At 38.6% G+C, this 22776-nt stretch overlaps 1 protein-coding gene and 1 long non-coding RNA gene across 3 annotated transcripts in view; one reads left to right on the top strand and one right to left on the bottom strand.

Moving 5' to 3' along the window:
- The window catches only part of LOC143680618 (uncharacterized), a 275278-nt gene that overhangs the window by 210641 nt on the left and 41861 nt on the right, over positions 1 to 22776 (top strand). The window lies entirely within an intron of this gene.
- The window catches only part of FMO2 (flavin containing dimethylaniline monoxygenase 2), a 32031-nt gene that overhangs the window by 5027 nt on the left and 4228 nt on the right, over positions 1 to 22776 (bottom strand). The window contains exons 3-8 of the mRNA XM_077156962.1: positions 16269 to 16457; positions 13963 to 14125; positions 12320 to 12462; positions 9663 to 9862; positions 1499 to 1854; positions 743 to 815 (exon numbers count right to left, since the gene is read on the bottom strand). Coding sequence (XP_077013077.1) covers positions 743 to 815; positions 1499 to 1854; positions 9663 to 9862; positions 12320 to 12462; positions 13963 to 14125; positions 16269 to 16457 — 1124 coding nt within the window. The remainder of the gene's footprint in view (positions 1 to 742; positions 816 to 1498; positions 1855 to 9662; positions 9863 to 12319; positions 12463 to 13962; positions 14126 to 16268; positions 16458 to 22776) is intronic.

Below are 22776 nucleotides of genomic sequence, written 5' to 3'. Positions count from 1 at the left end.
AGATACTTGATATGTGTTTGTTAATTATTAGTTACTTGACATTCTGGTTGGCATATAGCAGATGCTCAAAAAATGTTAGGTGATTTGAATTTGAAGATGGGATAACCTCCACAAAGAAGACTGGAAAATTCCTGTGATGTAAGTCCCCAAAGTCAACTTTCCTATGGTTCTTGATTACCATTCCATCGCATCACAAATCCTAGAACTTTCAGTTCACATCAACTCCTTTCTCTTTTTATTTCGGTGGGAGACCCCCCAGCTAACTTTCCATGGATACTCAGACCACCATCACCATCACTACACCCAACTCATTCCCTCTTTAACCAAAGCATGAGTGGTCTGAGAAAAGAAGAGTGGGATCTGACATGGGCATCATACAAACTGAAATGAAATTATGTCAAGGAAAATAGTTCTGCTGTACAACTGCTATCTTTAAGTGGTTGGTTTTTTTTTTCCATGGGCAGGCACCGGGAATAGAACCCAGGTCTCCGGCATGGTAGGTGGGAATTCTGCCACTGAGCCACCATTGCACCACCCAATGGGTCTGTATGAGAATCATACAGGGGCATGATGATGTTTAGAAACAACATCAAAATGCAAACTTCAGGTCTTATCCACAGAGTTTCTGATCCCAGGAATTTGCACTTTTAACAAGAAGCTAGGTGGTTCTTATAGACAGTTGGATCACTATACTTTGAGAAACACTGCTCTATGTAAAAAAAATTTTAAAAAACATTCTTACAGATCAATTCTTTTATCCTTCCTCTTGATAATGTCAGCCATCATGGTACTCTCTGAGGGCAATGTACACAAGCCTAGAAAATAAAAGGTTGGCTTGAGTGGGGGGCTTGATTCAATATCATTGCCTTACCTCGTAGTTGATACGTAAAATATTCCATATTATGTTGAAATGAGCTATGTAAAATTCTCTCTATCCCACTAGACCCCAGGACAAGGCTAGGTATTCAATGAGTTTTTGAACAATTGGGGGCAGGGACATGGCAGTCTTTTGAGGAGCTCAAAGTGCTGCACAGATTCTCAGACAGAAGACTTTCAATAATTCTATAACTTTGTAGGGATATCTGAGGTTGAGCTACTTACATACTAAGAGTTCACTTGGAGTTAAGTATGGACTAAGCCCTAGGTCTTTTGATTGATACATATTCTGAGGTATTTATAAATGCTCTATACATAAATTGTGAGATATATTTGCCTTCTTAATCTGATCTCTGGTGATTTAAAGAAAGGATAACATACTTAACTTTACGTCAATTGAAATTCTCTGAACTGTCTAATATTTTGAAGGTATAATTGCAGGTATCTGTTATTACTGTATTCCTATACCTGCCGTTCTTTGAATTCTCCACTGCTTTTTTTTACGATGTTAGTCTTTTGAGAGCAGCCAAAGTTGACAACTTTCTTGATGGCAACCTTCTTATCTAAACTTACTATTCACCAGGCGTGAAACCCTCAGATGCCCACTTATCCACTCACTCACCTTTGAAAATTCTTGTTGCCCAGCGAGCTTGAAGTTCAACAGTTGGGAAGATGGAACCCAGGGGCTGGATGAGGCCAATGCATGCAAGAGTTGGCTTCTCTAGGTGAGGAGGAAACATGTATTTGTACAGTGACACCATATTATTCTCTACTTTAACAAGCGAATCTTCAAGGAAGGGAAAAGAGAAAGTATATCCTGTTGCAAAGATAATGACATCAATGTTCTCCTCCATCGTTCCATCCTCAAAAATGGCAGAAGTTTCTGTGAGTTCCTTCACCTTTGATTTCACCTTGATAGCTCCACAGAGCAGACGGCTTGGAAGGTCATCATTCAGTATTGGTTCTTTCATAAGGAATCTGAGACACACGCAACAGAACACTCAGAAGGATTATTTGCTGAAGAGACTTGACCCCTCTTTACGTTATATGGGATTGGCTCTGAAAATAGAGGAGTTCATCCAAAATCCAAGAAATTCTGACTTAACTAGTTGGACTGCCCTAAACCTTATTATCTGACTTTTATCTCATATGAAAAACTCTCCTCTCAACAAACAGGAAAAAAAAATGTACATGACGTGGTTAAAAGACATTTCAAAGAGTAAGATACTCCAAAGGGCTTAGGCAAAATGCCAGGGCCTACGGTCACCCCCCTGATTATTTTAGTCCTTATTCCACTTGAAGATAATGTTGTTATTGATGTTTTTACTGTTTCTTTTATACCTTCTACCATTTTAACTAATTTGCTTTTTTATATCAGTTATATCTGGTCATAACTAAATTTAGTTATGATCATAGCTAAATAAATGTCTATCTTTTAAAGCTTTTAAGGGAACAGTATAAAAATTAATGTATGAGATTAGGTTTGAGGATATTTGTTGATCTCAAATATCCATGGTGTGTCTGTTTATATTATAGAAAGTAGAATATAATCTACTTGTATTTCTGAACTTTTTTTGTAGATTTGGGAACATTTTCTTTTCATAAAAGAATAAATGTCTGGGCAGGCCACAGTGGCTCAGCAGGCAAGAATGCTTGCCTGCCATGCCAGAGGACCTGGGTTCGATTCCCAGTGCCTGCCCATGTTAAAAAAAAAAGAATAAATGTCCTATGATTGTGTTTCAGTTATTAGAATATGGCAGACACATGATATCTGATAAAAGATTTTTTTAAACAAATAGCTCTTTTTTTTTTCAGAGGAAGGAGTCTTATCAGCTAAAGAAAAATAAACATCCATGTTTGTTCATGCTTAGAAAATCAGTGCTGTGTAACTCTGAGATCAAGAGAGATTTGTATTTTGGCAAATATACAATGAGTACGTTCTCAGAAGCTGCCCCTTAGAAGAGATCTCATAGTGCACAGAGTTGCCGTAACAAAAATTGTCTGGTGGAGAATTTGGGACATGTTTTCCCTGCACTCTCAATGAGAATCATAGTCATGAAATCTCAGTGCTTCAAGGGACCTTAGGGGCATTCTAGAACAACCTCTAGCCTAAGCAAGAATCCCCTAACAATTTTCTGAAAGGAAAGTCCCAATCTCTTGAAGATACCTTCTCCAATATGGGATAGCTCTGGGTATTAGAAAGCTTTTTTTCCCAATCACTCTAGTTCTGCTTTCTGGGGCAGCTGATAATATCTCTATTTCCTCTTCTTAAATATTCTTTTGTTCTCTCTTTTTCAAAAACGTTTATTGAAATACAATAAGCAAATTCTTGATAAAGTTTTGCAAACTGAAATCACTGTAACCAGCACCCTGATTAAGAAACGCACCCAACCAGCACCTCTTAAGCCAACCTAGTGCTCCCATTCAGACTTTATAACTTCAGAAATAACCCTCCCCACAACCCATGTGAGCACGGATTCAGTGTATTGTCTAAATAATGAATTTTCACAATACGTGCACTTTTGTGTCTGGCTATTTTTGTTTCACATGATGTCTGTGAAGCACATTCCAGTTATTTATGGATTAGTATATCATAAATTCACATTGCTGGATAATGATTTGCCTCCTATTTGTTGATTTATTTATCCATTTTACTGTTAATGGGCATATGTAATATTTTAGGTTTTAGTTATTATAAATAGTGCTGCTATGAATGTTTTTGTCTATGTGTTTGGAGACCATATGGAAGAATTTCTATTGGAAGTGACCCAGGAGTATAAAATACTGCCACAGGACATGATTATGTTTATCTTCAGTATAGACTATCAAAATGTTTGCAGAGAGATTGTCCTGATGCACACACCACCAACTCATATGAGGGTTTCAACATTATGTGAAACTCTGTGTTACAGAATTTCAGTGTTTTTTGTTGCTCAAGTTAACCGAAACACTAGAGAGTAAGGAAAACAGTTTCTCAGTGTTGTCATATATCATCTCAAAATAACTTTAAAAACAGTTGCTCATGGAATAGCAATGAAACAAATGCTCTCTCTCTCTCTCTCTCAATATCTATTACTATGAATTTACAACGGGTTCCTTCCTTCAATGCATTCATTGTGGAAGTCTCTGATTTCGGTCTTCCCCATGGGAAGTTAATACCATCTTAGTGTTGTTGTTTCATATCATTATGATTTGAAACATCTCAGCAAAGTGTGGTTTATTGAACAGCAGAGTCCAACCAGATTTAATAGCAGTCATGGTAGGATTCCCTGATTGGGAGGTGCCCCCCTTAGCATCACAGCAGAGATTGTGGGTAAGTGGGGTTCAGGGGTATCCTGAAGAACCACCTGTTTGGTCACTCCCCATCCTATGCACACTATTGCCCATTATAAGAATTTAACAATACTTAAAGAACAGTCGTGTATTCTGAACAGATACCCTATATCCTTGTGGTATATTTATCCATGTGAACCTGCAATCATCCCTGTCACTTAGACTTGTATCTTCAGATGATGATGGGAACTAAGTTTTTCTATCTTGATATGCTTCAATATCACACAAAAAAGTCTCCAATACTGGTCCTAGTGTGGCCAACTCAGGAAACCACAAGTCTCCCTTTACCCACTACTCACTGGCCCTCCTTATTACAGTACCCACAGTCCATTCACAGGTTTCTGAGCAATCAGTGTTACAGCAAAAATAAGAAATTTTCCAGATTCTAGTTTTTACCACACAGCAGATGTTTTCTGGGTGATAAACTGTGCTCTCTGTTTAGAAGATTAATATCAATTCTACCTTAAAAATTCAAATTTATCTTAGTCAATTAATTCTTGAAGACAAATGTCACAACTGTTCTTTAGAGGAAAACTGAACCTCAAAGAAAGATCCCCAACAGCCAAAGACATATTGTGAATTGTACCATGACATTTTTCCTGGACAGGTGACTGAATTTCTTCATAGATCATCTTGAATTTTTAATGCTTTGGAGATTATTAATGTAAGTTTATGGTATCACTATCAATTGATGCACTTTCAGCCTTCATGAAGCTGTAGAGTTGTCTGTTTGTGGAGACGTCCTGATATACCTGCACCTAAATAGATTTTCCCATGCCAGCTGGGTCTGACCCTGTACTCCCTGAGACAGAAGTCAAGATGAGACGTGACTTCTAGACACATCACTAAGTACTGATTTATCTGAAGAAGCTCTTGATATTGAACATTCCCGAGTGACCAAGTGGGGTCCAAAACAAAGCACAACACAGATCTGGGCAAATTACCCCTGCCAAAGATGTGATTTTCAGCGCTCTGTTCTGAATGCTTTGTCTACCAATCTCCTTATTACCCTGCTTGCAATCAAATCTTTTTCTATGACTTTTATTTTCCTTGACATAAAAGCACATGATTTTATGGATTTTCATATGATTTAAATTCAATCAAGGAATGTTTTAGGATTGGTTTGGCAGGAAGAATGCAGCAAATGCAAAAACAACCCCTAGAATATCCAGCAAGGATAAATGGAAAGATATTTAGCCTGATTTCATGGTGTCCTTAAATTACAAAACAAAACATTTTCTATGTTAATTAGAATAATTGCCAAACTAAGCTGTCAATACACAATAGGCAATCTGAGTTTCAGCATACATAAGCATTCTCTTTTATTACAATTTTTACTTCCTCAGTGAACAGGGAGAGACTTATGAATGAAAAGGAGAAAAATGGCGAAATTAGAAAGTAAGGAGAGATTTTATATTGGATTTATGACTCTTCATGTTTCCTAAAGGCAAGGTGTGTGTTGAGACAGAAAATAGCAGAACAATATTGATTATCAAGATTTTTCAGTGTTCAATAAAGTTGGCTGGGGGCAACAATATTGGCATTCTTAGGATATATCCGTGTAAAATTTCCTTTCATCACATCAGGAAAACAATTTTTGCATATACGTGTATAGAGAAACCTGGAGAAATTTTGACCAGTTATTAAGTTGACATTCCCAGGGCTGGGGTGAACAGCTTTTATGTCCCTCCTGATGGGGGTATGCACTGAGGAGAGGATAGCATCAGGCTTGGGTGTTCCTGCTGGAATGAATGCCCACGCCTGCTTAGGACGAGGCAGTGTGCAGACCCAGGCCAGAGTCATCTGTGCCTGCCAAATCTATCAAGGACCTGAGGGACTGTCTCAGGAACAGAACCCATCTGAAGCAGCCTGAACTGAAATAGACAAAGAAACATTTTCCCACTGTAGGTAAAATTAGTAAAATTTGAAGAGGATCTGTGGATTGGATCATAATATTGAAACTGTGTTTGGGTCCTACTCTGGGTCTGTGTGATTACCCAGGGGGTTGTTCCTGTTTTGAGAACATACAGTGGAGTATTTTGTGTAAAGGGGCAAATGTGGTGACACTATAACCATTGGGGAATCTGAGGAGATCAGGAGTTCTTCATACTATCATTGCAATTTTTGTATAATAGCTTTAAGTTCTATAATTATTTTAAAATAAGACATTTTTATAACTACCATGTCAAAATCATGCCATTAAGGGGGAAGGCAGGATTAAAACCCATTATAGAGACTAAATCCACATAAACCCATGCCAGCCAAAGTTGTGAAACTACTAGTCTCCTAAGAGTTTGCATTTAATAGAGGAGGCAATGTATGAATATTATATTAATGGTCACTATGCCATTGGTATTATGAATGATTTTGGGATGCTGTGGAAACAGCACTAAGTCCGGATTCCATTTTTGCAGGCCCTTCATCTACAGGGCACTCTGAAGATTGATGGCCATTTACCTGAGGCTGAAAGCTGCAGAGAAAGTCATTTACTTGTGTAGCTGTGTCCTACATTTTATCAGCAACCCCTATAGTCTCAGCTCCACTGAGTCAGGGCTATTTTCAGTTTGAAGTTAGACTTTTCAACACATGACCATGCTGGTATTCCTTAAAAAGGAACAAAGTGAGATCTGTTCCAGAGTTTGGCTGTAGTGGTATTGCTAAAAAGTTGATGTGCCTTTCCTGCAGATATGTTGTATGGATAGCATTTCTTTGTTTTTTAAGACTGCTTTCTCTGTCTGAATACTAGTTTTACAAAAATACAACTCCTTCTCTCCACAATTCCTTTCCTTACTTCAACTGGGAACATATATCTGATTTGCAGATCTGATGTCCCACTGAGACCACATGACTGATATTCTCCAGCATCACCTCTTGAACAGCTTTCTCTGGGATGTGTCTATCAGCTCTCACTCTTCCTGGATGAAGTCTATAACTACATCTTTCAAGTTCACTAAATCTAATGATTGCATTGTCAATAACTCAGTTGATAACTGTCTCCCTCTGGGTTTTTGCTCACAGCCAGATAAGTACAGAACCCAAACAGACTGAAAGGGCAAGGAAATCAAGACTTATTGATGATGCTTTCACCACATTCCAGTGCTCAAAGCTTCTTTCTTGCTCTAAAAATAGGACCATTTTCATGGAGGACTACGCTGGTTTGAAGCTGTTGTGTATCCTAGGAAAGCCATGTTCTTTAATCCTCATTCAATATTGCTAGGTTGGATCTTTTTTATTGTTTCCATGGAGATGGAAGATATACTTCTGAAGAGGCTTTAGACAAAAATGATGAATGTGTCTTTGCAAACCGGAAGGAAGGTGTTCTTTGTGGATGGAAGGTAGAATCTGAGAGTGATGAAGTTGGATATTTAGCAGAAGAAATTTACAGACTAAATGTGGAAAATAAACTCTGGGTGCTCCTTACAGCTTGTGGCAAAATGAGACAGGAAAGAGATAAGTTGAGAACTGAACTCTTGGGTACAAAGAAATCAGAAATTGACAGTTAGGTCCCATGTGAGGATTTAACCAAACATAGAAGCAGTCAGCCATTACAGGACAAGCCAAGATTGGAGATAGATTTATCCAGGAAGAATTTGTGGAAAATCTTATTGTCAGATGGTTATGATCCCTGCATGCCACATAGAAAACTGAGAGTGTTGTGGAATTTCTGCAAGTGGAACCAATGCCAGCCTGTACTAAAAGAGATAGAACAGACAAATTGGAGGAAAAATAACTTCAAAGGCAGAAACATGGAAGCTAAGGTCTGAAGCCAGGAAACCTCTGGCCAGGAGAGACCCACTTATGTACTTGGAGAGGGTGTGTTTGCCTGGAAGGCAGAGGGTGGGCCTTCCACCCTGATGTTCAGGGAGAGTTGTGCTGCCTCAGGCCTTGGAGAAGGTGGAATCTATTCCTTGGGAATTGGAGAGAGCCTGGCTGTCAACTCATTGTTCTGGAGGGTTGAGAGTGTAGTGTGTCCTTGAGATGGCAGAAAGCCTGAGTGCTGCCCTGATGCTTAGCGAGGGTAGAGCTATGAAAAAGGTAGCCTTCCCAATGTCCCCCAAGGTAGCATTTGGAGAGAGCCTGGCGTCTGCATGGGCCTTTAGAAAGGGTGATTCTCTTTCTAAAGCCCCAAGGATAAATGATTCTCAGACTTTGAAATTTAATGCAGTTTGCCCTGCTGGTTTTAGGAACTGTTTGGGAAATTTGACCCCCATGTTCCTTCCAATTTCTCCCTATGGAAATGGAAACATTTATCCTATGACTGTCCCTCCTTTGTATATTGGCAGCAAATAACTTATTTTGAGTTTTACAGGTCCAGAACCAGAGGAGAATTTTGCCTTAAGCCAGACCATACCAGTAGCTGACTTTGATGAGATTTTGTTTCTGACTGTATATTGCATTTGTATTGTTACTGAAATGGTTTCAGGCTTTCTGATTGTAAGAAAGCTTTCTGATAGTAGCTTTCTGATAATGGAATGAACGTCTTTTGTAAATAGAGAGAATATGTCTTTTGGGGGTCCAGAGAACAGAATGTGCTGGTTTAAAGCTGTTGTGTATCCCAGAAAAGCCATGTTCTTTAACCCTCATTCAATATTGCTGGGTGGGATCATTTTGATTGTCTCCCTGGAGACATGAGCCACCCAGTGGTGGGTGGTAACTTTTGATTAAATGGTTTCCGTGGAGATGTATCTCTACCCATTCAAGGTGGGGTTGCTTACTGGAGTCATTTAAGAAGCATTTTGGAAAAAGCTTTAGTGCTGACAGTTTCCACATAGCTAGAGATCTTTGGAGATGCAGAAGGAAAATGCCCCAGGGAAGCCTTATGAAATGAGGAGAGAAAGCTAGCAGATGCCACCATGTGCCTTCCCAGCTGAAAGAGGTGTCCAGAAGCCAGCGAACCCAGCAGATGCTAGCCACATGCTTTTTCAGCTGACAGAGGTGTTTCAGACAGCATTAACCTTTCTTGAATGAAGATAAGCTCTAGTTGGTGCCTTAATTTGGACATTTTCATGGCCTTAGAACTGCAAACTTGCAACTTAATAAATTTCTTTTTGAAAATCCATTCTGTTTCTGGTATCTTGCATTCTGGCAGCTTTAGCAAACTGAAAGAAGGACTATTTTTTTTGATGCAGTTGATAGTGTCATCGGTCCTGTACCTGTGGATGCAGTCTGAGATGTCCCAGAGCCACAGGCATCCCCTGTGGGTCCTGCTGAAATGGACTTCCTGTTTTCACCATGGAAGCAGCACCAGCATCTGGGGAACTCTTAAATATTCTTTTTTAAAAAAGTACACTGAACAAATATGGAATTCAAACTCTGGGACCTAGATAACATTTTTACTACTAGATTGCAATTGTAAGTGTCATGTTAGCAATTTGGAATTTTGCAAAGAGGGGCACCCCAGACAACCCTGCTTACCAATGAATATACTATAAAAAAAAGCAAAATAACTCTACTTGTTTTGAGGCACAAGACCGTAATTTTCATGGTTGAACCACTGATTCCTCCACTGTTCCGTCATCCATTTCAGAATCCTTCGCGGGAGGACATTTTGAAGCATGGAGAGAAACCTGGTGTGGACCACACTGTCCCAAGGGTAGCCATCATTAGAGATACGGCTCCTGACCCAGGAACCTTGTCTGGTGCTGATAAACACCTGGTAGTAAAAAGGGAATGCAGTTGGAATTAGGTCATGTGTCCTTTGGGAAGGATCTAGTCTATAGGCAATGTGTCATGTGCTGACTTATGGCCCCATATTTCCCTGAGATTCTCTGTTCTGAAAATGATTGACCTCACAATGAAATGCCTGTCTTGTGGCAGCTTTAGCCCGCAAAGCAAAAGGGGTACCCCATGGCATCTGCCCCTGACTGAGTGAATACTATACCATTATCTTGAGAACTTAATGGAGACGTGGGACAATCTCTGGGTTAATATTGATGCTAGGATCCAAAAGTCTTTATAGTGCTTATGGTTGTGGCTTGCTTCTCCTTATCAGAAAGATCCTTCTTCCTTCCTCTAACCTTGTCTTCCCTCCCCTTGCCCAACCCAGGTTAATACTCACAATCCTTGCCAAAGTGTGATTATAGCTTAATTACTGCACAGCATAAATTTATGGATTTGTACATCCATAGAGAGGGAGTGATGAGAGAAATCATTCCCCTTCCATAATTAAAGAAACTTATGTTATGCATTTTAAAAGTTAAAACACTGAACTCAAATTGTGATTCCTTTTATTGACTGCCATAAAAATACTTTTTTGTGCATATTCTTTACTTGTTCACTCAGATTTTCCATTTTCAAAATGTACATTTAAATCTCTTTTTAAACATATATTTTACCATCTTTACTATTCCTTCTTCATTGTCAAAATACATACTTGAATTGCTTCTTAAATGTTTACATACCATTCTCTGAGTTATTTGATTAAGGCTACCCTTGATAAACATTTTAATGAGATTCGCTTGCAAAGAAATTGATTTATTTAAAAGACATTGGAACCAGATGGTCTGGGTTTGAATCCCAGGCCTCCTACTTACTAGCTCTGTTAACTCTGTTAATTTGTGTGAGTTGTTCTACCTCTTTGTGCCTTAGTTTCTTTCTCTATAAAATGGAAATAATATTAGTACCTACTTCATGAGGTTATTGTACGGCTTGAATGAGGTGATATATGTAAAGTACTTGAAATATTGCCTGGCAACTGATAAGCATTAGTACCTATTATTATTTTATAAATCTAGGTTTTGGGAGAAGAGTCTTACCGAGCACCATATATCTGGAGTGAGCCAACATTTGGAGATATGCGTATGGCACTATAGCAATACATTTTTATATGACAAGACCCTCGCAAGGAGTGGCTTTTGCAATTCAAGTGTTTATATTTTTGGAGTACCTGTTCTAAATCCAAATCACTGATGTGCCACTGTCTAATGATCTAGCATAAATTTTCATTTAATTGATAGTTAAGTTGGCTTCTATCATCTTGCTGCATAATAGTTGATTCCTCAAGGTTTGCAGTTATTCTCAACAGGAAGGAGACTGTAGCTGCAAGCTCCAGCTGACTCCCCTGTGTCCCCTTCTCTGGCCCAGTTCTGATCCAAGCTTCTAGGTATTGCTTCCTATTTGTTCTTCAAATTGAGGTCTTAAGTTTAAAAATTAAAAAGTGATTCCTTTTCACATGAAAGGTGAGGACATTTTGGGTCTAGTGAATTTCTTTCTGGTGTTCAGAACCTGTTCCATCCCTGGGCTAACACTAATAGGTGACTCTGACAAATCCCAGTGTGCCATCTTCATTTACTTACTGAGAAAGCACCATGTTTGCTTATCACGTTTGCTACTGGGACAGGGAAGTTTTGCTTTTGATAAATCATGGTCATGGGAAGTCTGGGTAGCTAGGAGACGCCCTTAGTGAAAGGGATCCTGGGATCAGGGATCAGGACCTTGTTGAGAAAGAATACTTTGGGGGGAGGAACCTTAGCTAGTTTCCCACCTTTGCCTATGTTTGTCCTTCTAGAAGGGACTTATTTTGGGCCATTCCTAACCATCTGTTAGTGTTATCTGCGTCTTGTATTATCTACCTCTTTGGCTGCTCAGCTGGTGTCATTCCTGAGCAGGTGCAAAGGTGACAGTGGTTGGAAGGCTTTGGGGAGAATCTAAACATCTGTGATCTTGACTGGGTATCTTGCTAGCTATTTAATCTTCCTTTTCAAGATTGTTTGTGGACTGAGGATTACCTATAGATTTAAATAGAATTCCAGTGAGCACTAAACTTCTAAAAGGCATCCCCCAAATATGAGCAGGTTAACCCTTCATTAAGCCCCAGGTAGAAACAAGACCTCTTGTTCTGAAAGTCTTTCATTCCAAATTTCCCATCGAACACACGGGGAACCATAGCCTGGAGATGTGTAATGATTTGCACTAGGGCTGCTTAGGGGCAGAGCTGAGAGATAAATTCTGGCCTCCTGACTTCCTGGTTTTCTATGATACCACTTTGGGCAACTGAACAACCAATTAATGAGTAACAGAGCCTCGATTATATGGCTGGGATTCTCCAATACGTCCCTCCTATTTCCCCCCCCCCCCCACCATAGCACATGGTATGTAGAGAACACCTCACCTGCGCAGCCTTCTTACTCAGCTCAACGGCAATATCTGAGGCCGAGTTTCCTATTCCAATCACCAGGATGCGTTTCCCTTCAAATCCCTTTGGGTACTTGTACTGGCGGCTATGGAAATACTGGCCTTTGAATCTCTCAATACCTTTGAAAGGAAGAAGAAGAATCTCATGAACTTCTGAGCAAGCAACATGTCAAGTTAATCCCTATAAAAATGCATTGCCAGCTCTTCCTTTTTGAGGTCAATCATTTGTTTTGGCTCTTCTCCTCCAAGAGGAATAGCAGTAGGGAGGCCAACGTATGGTACAGGACCGAAGGAGTTGATTTCAGGGACTTCAGCTTATGTTTTTATCAGAGACTAACAAATGATTTTTGGAAGAATTGAGAGCCAGCTTCTGCCTACTTCTGGACTGTATAATGACACTTATTTTAAAAAATATTTCTTAAATTTTGAAGTGATCTTATTCCAATAGTGTAGTAAACACAATATTTACCGTTCTTATTTTGCAAAAGCAAACAAAAGGTAAACTAAACTACACTAAAAACTGGGCCCATGGAAGGTGAGGGATAGTCTGCAGGTTGCGGAAAGTCGGTGATACCTGGTGGCTAATTGCAGACAATTAATCACAGACTCTCCATGCCCTTTTCTAGCTAGCACTTGTATACTTTCTAGAAATACTCGACTTTATTATTTTCCTTTGATGAACCAGATGGAGTTGCTTGAAAGACTTCTAGATTGGTGGTTCCCAAAGTGTAGTCACTTGGTCAGCATCCTACCTGGGAACTTGTTAGAAATGTAAATTCTCAGCCTCACTCTAGACCTACTGAATCAAAAACGCTAGGGGTAGGATGGAGCAATTTGTTTTAAAAGGCCTACAGGCGATTCTGAAGCTAAATTGGAAGATTGAGAACCACTGCTTTAGATCAGTAGATTTTAATCCTAGCTGCATTTTAAAAGAATTTGAGCAGCTTTGACATAGCCCTACTTACCACTAATTGAAAAACTTTGGGAGTGGGGCCCAGGCATCAGGGCTTTTAGCAGCTCCACGGATGATTCTCATATGAGGCCTGGGTTGGAAACCACTGTTCTAGATGTTTTCCAAGGGTCTTGGAAAGGAAATGAACTCTCTGAGGGAAGGGCTAGGTGGAGGTGAGCCAGGACAGATGGTTGCAGGTTTCCTTGCTACCTGCCACTTCTCCCTGCCCATCTCCTCTGATCACTGTCTGGTCATAGCACTTATTTCCAGAACTCTCCCAAGTAACCCTGATCTACAGGCATGGCTTCAGTTAAAAGGTTTTAAGGACACAATAAGATCACAAGTGTTTGGCAGGATAGAAAAAAGGCCAAGCTAGGGATATGAATAAAAGGGCCTCTCCAACAGAGAATCAACTCGGAAGAGAATTCTCTGAAATTCTGGGGAAGATTTTGTCACTTTTGAGGAAGTTAGCTGAGCTCGCTGTATAATGGAGTCCCAAAGAGGTCAATAGAAAAAAAGATGGATTTGGAGTCTTTCATTTTTCCAGCTCTATCCTCATCTTAATATTAAGCCAAGTCACAGCAGCTAATCCTGCCTCTTAATCTAGGCTGCATATAAAGTACCTGGACATATACTGTAAATAAAGGACAGAATCCCTGTGACCTCACCTGGAAATGACTTCAGTGGGATGTGAGAGAGGATGTGATGGCCAGTGCAAACCATAACTGCGTCAAAAACAGTGCTTTGCTCCTTGCCATTGCTGTCAGTAACAATCTCCCATTGGCCAGAGGATGAGAAATTCGGGCATTTTTTCACACTGAGGACGGTTGTCTTAAACAAACACAGAGAAGGCATCATTTCGAATTACTCTGGGTATAATATGGGCCTTGAACAGTGTCTTCCAAGTGGGGCTGGGCAGAGTGAAATGCACAACTCCATTTAGGTTTCATTCGAATCTGTTTCATTATATGTGCTCTTCTCTTTCCTTAGTAGGAAGTTCAGCTCTTTTATACAAAATAGTTCTAAGGATCTGCTGCTTCATGCAAGAAGCCTGACTCAACATTTGGCACTAGATTATTAAGGGTGTGAAGTGCTAAATAGGACTTGAGAGAGAGAAAGGAAAGGGAGACAAGTTTTGGGCAAGGATACAAAATGCATGTCAGATCATTCAAGTGACCACACTTTCTACATTTACTAAGAATCTATCGTGTGTCCACTTCTGTGCACACTCTGAGAGAAGATATTACATGCGAAGCACTTTTCATAGTGACTGGTATGTGGTCAGCACTCGTGATGATAGATGTTAACATTTATTATTAAAAAAGAGAACATAATGATAGAAATACAGTTCATGATCTAATTGGATTGAAATAAATTATTGGTTCATTGTTTTTTTTAAATGCAGCTTGCTGCCTATTAAAAGGTCTGTTTAAACAACATTTAAATTTTTAAAATGTTCATACTTTGTGTCTACTGCATTTAAGAGATAATGTCATTCCTAAAGGAATGATGTGCTCATCTTCCTGTTTACAATAATTGAGACCCTTTTCAAATTTTCAGATTTTTTTGTTCAAAATGGTAATTTTTGAAGCTGTCTCAATTTAAAATACTACAAATAATATTAGCCTAAAGTTTGTGAAAGGATTGTACACTGGGTAATCTTCAGCTGAGAGTGAAGATTTCAGATATGTGGTTGAAATTAGTATAATAACCAAAGGACTATAGATCCTTACTATTCAAAATGTGGTTTAAGGACTGGCATCTTTGACATGCCCCCAGGAGCTTGTTAGAAATGCAGAATCTTAGGCCTCACCTTAAACTCACTGAATCAGAATCTGCATTAAAAAAAAAACAAGCTCTCCCAGTGATTCACGTGCATATTAAGATATAAAAATAATCACAAGCACTAGAGCTTTTTACTGTCTGCCCACAATTTGTGTTGAGTCCTAACATCTTTTACTAACTCAGAGGCTAATAAACTAAAATGAGTCCATCCTCTCCCCAACCTCCAGAAAACAATATCAGCAGTAATAATAAACAAGAGAAATAACTTCCTTGGAACTCTAACAATCTTTAACAGATACTATAAGTTACATTTCTTAAGAGGGCAATGTATTTATTAGACAGATTGATAGCTTAGCAGAAAAGACTTGTAAACATTTCTAGAATCTGTCATTTATAGGATGGGTTGTCTACCATCCTATTCCTACTGCAACTGGGGGAAAACTACATTAGTTAGAATTGGACATTTTGATGGTAATTACAAACATATATTTCCACCAATCTATGTATTGTATTAATATAATACAAACCTGGCTGCACAGAACTAGAATTTTTCAGAAAATAAGATGTGCTAAAACAAACTTCACAAAGTTATTTGTAGGAAGATATAATTGAAATATTATTTTCTGAGCACAGTTATTAGTTCTTAGAGTGTAGATTATTGATAAAAATTCAGCATGTTTAGTGAAAATATTATTTCTTTCTTGTTTATTTGTTTTTGAGGAAGAACAGCAAAAGGGAATTTTAAGTGTATTCAAAAATGATCTAGTCATCTTAATGTTGATAGAGATTTCATCCAGAAAAAAAGAAACCATTAAAACATAGTTGCTACAGTCTTCTGTGATGAATGGAGAGCAAAGAATTGATTGAGCACATTTTCTAAGAAATCCCATTTCTATAGGGAAGGCATGATAAGGAAACAGCAATGTTTCATACGTTCTTTCAGGGGAAATGAGGCTAGGAATATACAGTGGTGATGGATATTAGTTTAACTCAAGTTTCACCATCCATATCATCATCATTCAAACCTCTACTTTTAATAGATGAATTTTCTTTTCTGTTAGAGTATAACATAAAGAGTAAAGACTTGGATTGAGAAACTTAATTTTATTCATTTCTATAATTATCCAGCAACTATTTCATTCAGTATTAACTGACTAATGTAGAGAAGCCCAGCCCCCAGATATAATACCTGGAATTGAATATACTTTAGAAGATCAAACTTTTTGGCAAAAATCCTGAAATATTCCAGGAGCTTAGAGTTGTGAAGAAAGTTTGGAAAATCTTCAGGCATTGGAAAGTCACTGAAACAGGACATTTCTTTGCTAGTATTGGTGATGACAGATTGATAGATACTCGCTCGACCATCTTCAACATTTTCCTAGAGGATCAAATAAAAATTATCACGTATTAAAAAAAAGTCCTTGGGTCCTGGCTCTTCTTTCCACCTCTAGCTCCTTGGTCCTTTCACTACTGTAGTGTGTTCAGGTGATGGGGTGCAGCATCTGTGCTCCATTGTGCGTGGTTGGGCTTGGTTGTTTAATGTACTGGTGTTGCTCGCTGAGGGTGCTATTAGCATTGGTGGGATTGCAAGGTCATTAGCATTACAGGTCTCTACCTATTAAATGTCAGCTGCTCTGACAACCATCCTCCTTTTTTTCTAAATGCCCCCTGGGGAGGTTATACCAACCCGAGCTTTGGGAACCAATAAACCCTGGGATGCTAATAAGAGAACATAATAGAGAATTTCAAGTAAAATGAATACTCTAGGGGGCAGTGAGTGGTCACACCATGATGTGAATCTCTCTGCCTTCACTTTATACGTCTCTCCACATTGACCTTCTTCAGGTGATAAAGGAGAATAGCAACTGATACCAATCAAATCTTAGACTTGATTCGAAATGTTAGAGGTTATGCCTTCGTAAAATGGCTGAATTGATAACGTCCTCTACAAGAAGTGCTGAGCATAAAGTCCTTCATGTTAAATCATGAAAAGAGTCAATATGGGGATTCAGTGTGTCCCTGAAATCAGTATATTATCAAAGAGGCTTTTATAAGAAAAATGCTACTCAAGAACTCCTCAATGTTTGCTTCTGCATATGCAAAGACTAAAGCATAATCTTGGCAAATAGCAGTTTCTCTTTTTGACTCAGCATTAGGATGGGGTGTAAAGAAGGGGAAAGCTTGTAGGATCTCATTAATTAAAAAGAATTACTTAGCCTTACTTAAACAGCTCTATAGACTCTTTACAGAATGGTAAATAAAAGAAAATAGATATCTGCCTATAATCCTGTCGCCATGATAAATCATCTGTGCTCTTTTCTCATCATTTTACATAGAAACACATCATTTTCCTGCCAAATATTTGGATTAGATTTTTGGCAACACTGAAAGAGTCAGGCTGACTAGCAGAAGGAATCTGGGCTTTGGAGCCAGATACGAGTTTGATTCCATTGCTTTTATATTATGTGAACCTGGGTGAGTCAGTGCCTCTGAACTCCAGTCCCATGTGTAAAATAGGGATGTACTATTAGATATTATTAATAGTAGTATCCACTATTATTGATAAAGCCATTGGATATAGCAGAGCTGTCAGTTACTGTTCACTGTAGTATATTTGACAGGCACCCATCTTATACCGAAGGAACTGATACAATGGCACACACGGGTTTTCCATTTCCCGTACAAGAGGATATACTTGATTTTAAAGAGTTAAAAGAGTTGGGTTGAACTTGTGTGTCTTGCCATTTTATCAGCATAGCTCTTTATATGAATTGGACCTGCCTGTATCCTAATTACGGAAATTGGTATGCGTCACTAAAGCGAAAATGATGTTTTTTTCTCAGATCCTGTCATTTAAGAGCAGCATGTAGAGTCCTTGCTAAGAATGGGTTTAAATTTGCAAATATCTCCCTCCCTCCCTTCTTGGCTTCCTTCCTTGTTGCTTCCTTTCCTCATGACGCCCACAGGCCAAGAGTCAAATGCCTTTTTCCATAAGCAATGTGTTTATCTTTCGTAGTCCAGAATCAATACTTAGATAACTTTGTTAAAATTTCAAGCACCTTAGAAAAAGTTAGTCAGGTAAGATTTTATGCCGGCTTTCTAGGTGGTTAGTTTAGTGTGGTGTTATTGCTAACTGTGTGATCAGCATCTGAAGGGGGCTTGCATTAGAATATGAAGCAGTTTTCGTCTCAAACATAAGGATAAAATGATCTGAACTCTGGATGAATAAACTATGGTAGTTTTATTTTCAAACACTAGTTTCAAATGCCATGCCAGAGACAAATTTGTTTGCAAACCGTTTCTGGATGTTTCAACATCATTGAACGCAATGTCCTTGGCAAGACTGAATGTCTGAATTTCTTATCCAATAACTTTCTTGAAATGGGAAATATTTCATGAAGAACAGAAATATGATTTGTTTTTCCCCCAAGACCAGATAATTTCATAAGTACTACAGAGTAGAATTAAGCATGAGGGCTCTGGAGTCAGACTGACTGGTGAATTCTACCACCCTTAAGACCCTGGACAAGTTACATAATTCAGTAACCTTTTATGTAAAATGGGGTTTGTTAATAATTCCACCATCAAACACTTGTTGGAAGGCTTTAATGAGATTGGTAAAGCGCTGGCACATTTCTGGCTCTAAATGAGTGATTAATAAATGTTTGCCTCTATTGCTATTATTACAGGCCACTAGAGGTGATCTTACTAAACCAGCCATAGTTTTGAAACAGCTCAAAACAGTTTAACTGTTTGCCAAAATATTAGTATTTTCAAGTGCCACTAAATTGGCACTAAAATGTGATGGGATCTGCTGTCAGTTCAATTTTAAGAGGAATTTAAGTAATGAAAAGAACTGATTCTGACATCTGAACCCCTCCAGTAATTTTGGGGTAAGGGCAAGACCCCCTTTTGGGGATTTTATTTGTGTAGTTTGTGTCTTTGTGAAGATCCCACTGTTAGTCTTTATTATTGGGCTAATAGATTGGTGGATAACAGTTAAAAAGTAGTACTTGTCTTTATGTGTGCTTCTTGCCACATTTGGTTGGCTGAGATAGATGTGTTTGTGTTTAGACAAATCCGGATAAAATCAGTTGAGTTTGCCCAGAATTATAAAAAGAAGATGATTCTCATTAATTTAATAAGTCAGCATATAACAAATGTCCACCCTGGTTCCATCTCTGTGCTTGGAGTGGAGGATAAAATGCCAACAGGACAAACACAGTTTTTATCTTCATGGAGCTTATCACTATATTGAATGAACACGCTCAATTAGAGATATTTGCAGTGACAAGACAGAGCCTAGCATTAATAAAGTGTGAATAATGTATAATTATTTGGAGAAAAAACTTTCAGTTTTTCCTTGTTTAATTACACATAAGGCCATGTGCAAAGAACAATTGTCTGTACATAGATTTCCACATAATAACACCAAGTGAAAAGTACCTTCACAATGCTTCATTATTCATTGTTTTTAGTGTTTAGAATATTCTTAAATTTTCTTAGTTCCACAAGTTTAATGCATTAATGGCTAATGTCTGATGCTATTTACAATGGAGAAGTGTAGAAATTATATGGCTGACTCATTTCTGATAAAGTCCAAGATATAAAACTTTATTTACAAAAATAAGATTAAAGCGTATGTATTTCTAAACATCCCTAAACATCTTCACCTCAAATAATGTAAGCTTCCTGAAGCATAAAGCCTACAGTTTTATTTTTCAATTAGATGTAGGGTTTATTTGGGTGTTTATTTCAAAAGAATGGATATTTATTAAGTTTCTTCTGCGTGCTGGTCACTTTACCTGCATCATACCATAAAACTTTGACCCTAACTTTGGGAAAGGAGATGTGATTATCCTCATTTATGATAAGGAATTTAATTCAGAGACATTAAATATCTTGCACAAGTCCTCACAGGTTGTTAGATCACAGGTCTTTTGGCTACTCTCTCCTTTCCATCACACTACTTGGGGTTTGGTCTTGATCTTAATGGGAAGCTGTGACTTGTTTCCTAAATCCCATTTTCTCCGTGGAATACTTTACTTCACAAATGAATCCCTATATCTACTATTTCACTTGAGAATAAGTTAAAGAACAACAAGTTGAGAGCTTGAGATATAAAAAAGAGAAGGCGTAACTGATGAAGTAAGGACAGAAAGAAGGAGGAGGGGATTGAATCAAGCAAAACGGATGGTGCTATCACCTTTATAGACAGACCTGATAGACATTTATCACTGGCAATGGAAAGAAAGGAAATGAAGATAGGTATAGATGTAAATAAGTTTGTAGATAGGGAGACTTGAGGAAGACCATACCTGAATGTTGCAATTATCTCAATGAAATATGAGGCTATGATTTTCCTTCCCTCCCTCCTCCTTTTCTTTCTCTCTTTCCCGTCCTTTCTTTCTGGTAAGGGAGGGGAGAGATTGGGAATCGTGGATGGGGTGAAGTATGCGGTCTAGCCAAGAATGATGGGCACCTCAGACTCTGGATTGAAATGGGATTCTGGACTGGAAAGTCCTACCTATGTGGCAATACAACATCAAGTCCATTCTGAGAAGATAGCCATATTGGATGTGGTGGTTTGAAGCTGTATATACTCCAGAGAAACATGTTCTTTAAGTTAATTCATTCCTGTGATTGTGGACCCATTGTAAGAAGGATCTTTTGATGATGTTACTTCAGTTAAAGTGTGACCTACCTCATTCAGGATGGGTTTTAATCCTATTACTAGAGTCCTTCAAAATGGAATAACTACAGAGAGAGGAAAAGAAAGCCATGGAAGCAAGAAGCTAAACTCAGTGAAACCTGGAAGAGAAGGGAGAGAGCATAGAGGCTAACATGTGCCACGTGACAGAGGAGCCCGGATTATGGCAGCCAGGCTTCAAGAGGAAAGCATCACCTTGATGATGCCTTGATTTGGACATTTTCCCAGCCTCCAAGCATAAGTGAATGAATTCCCATTGTTTAATCCAAACCATTTCATGGTATTGCGTTAAGCAGCCTATGAAAGTAAAACATACGGCTACTCATTTCTTTAAGACTCTTTGCAGTGAAACACAAGAGAGAGTCCCACAAAAAGTCTTCTATACTCTGACTGTTCTCTAGAAAAACTGCTCCAGTAGATTCATTTTTTTTTTTTTTTTAAATCAGGGCAAGTTTCTCAAGACATTTTGGGTAGTGAGGTCAAAGTCCACTTATTTATTAACAGGTCTTCTTTGTTTTGGGAAGCCTCTTTGCTTCTCTTTATTGTTACCATGACAACATGGTAGTTCTGACTGAGGATCTGATTTATATGCAATTTACTGTTCTCATTCTTTTCCCTTTTATGTGTCAGTGACCACTCAAGCAATGATGATACTGAAAGTTATGTCTCAGTATCAGACATCTCCCCAGTCTCATATGTCCATCTGCCTGCTAAACTCATACTCCTGGATGTCCCAAAATTAAAACTAGGGAACAGTAAAAACTTTCATTTGTAAGTAACAAGAAACAGCCTATTGTGTGTGTATGAGTGTCTATGCATGTATGTCTTTTGTTTAATTCTGATAACACTGAGATCTCTTCTGTTGCCCCATACCTAAAAGTTCACTTGGTCTCTTCATAGTAACTCTCTTGGATAGTTTTCCATTACTTCATCCTACTACTCTCTTATTTAATGGAGGCTACTTCTGAGGCAAAACCATTGTTTTCTTTCCAAGCCTCCCCCCATTTAAAAAATTTTGGGGTAAATCTGCCACTTACCATCTATATCATCTTGGGCAAGCCATTTAACATTCCTGGGCTTGACTTTTTTTTTTTTTTTACATGTAAAATCAGGGGTTTGGTTAGATTCTCTTCTAGTTCTAAAATCCTGATATTCTGTGATTTTAACTTAGTTTCACATGCCCACCCCTGCCTCCTCACTAAACGCCATAGTTGGTCTGTGATCATGTATCCACAATTCAGGGGCATATCCCACATTTTAACTTTCCATTTACACATGCCTAGAAACATCCCACATTGACCTGAGATCTTTGCAATTTTTCTCTTGGTGGGGGTGAGAGAAGAAGAGGGTAGCTAAGGAGTCATCACAAAACACTGTTTTGATTTTGGAATTTCAGTGACTTAGTGGCCGTCTTTCTACTTTGCAGAAGGACCTTACATCCATCTGCTCCTCGCCTGAAATGAGTATAATTGAAACTCTTTTTTACATCTTTGAATTACAATTAGAGCCCAAATAGTTGTTCTCAAACACCAGTCTGTGGAGTGGTTGCATCAGAAGCACTTGGAGGAGAATATTTAAAAAATTAACAGCCCAAGTAGGTCTTGGTAGGGCCCATGTATCTGTATTTTAGAAGGATTCTCCAGCTGATTCTGATGCAGAATGATCTCTGAGAACCATTATGTCTATTAGGGTGTCACTACATTTTGCCATCTCTCCATTAGGCTGACCCCTCCCTAGCACTCTGGACTTGATCACTAACAGAGCTCCTTAATTGGACTTCCTGACTCAGATATTGTCCCATTTCAGAGTAAAGTAAGCATGACACTCATTGTCATTGGATATAAGTTCTCATGATTAGACCTTGACCATTCTCTTTAGTCTCATTAGTTATCGGCTACCACAAGCATCTTTCATTCCAGCCATACCATGTGACTTTCTATTATCTGAGTCAGCTTTTCTTCAGCTGCCATATCTTTGCATGAGGCAT

Source organism: Tamandua tetradactyla, chromosome 4, assembly GCF_023851605.1.
Source record: "Tamandua tetradactyla isolate mTamTet1 chromosome 4, mTamTet1.pri, whole genome shotgun sequence".
Classification (NCBI taxonomy): domain Eukaryota; kingdom Metazoa; phylum Chordata; class Mammalia; order Pilosa; family Myrmecophagidae; genus Tamandua; species Tamandua tetradactyla.
The sequence above is the reverse complement of the archived record's forward strand: the minus strand, read 5'-3'. Positions and strand labels throughout refer to the sequence as shown.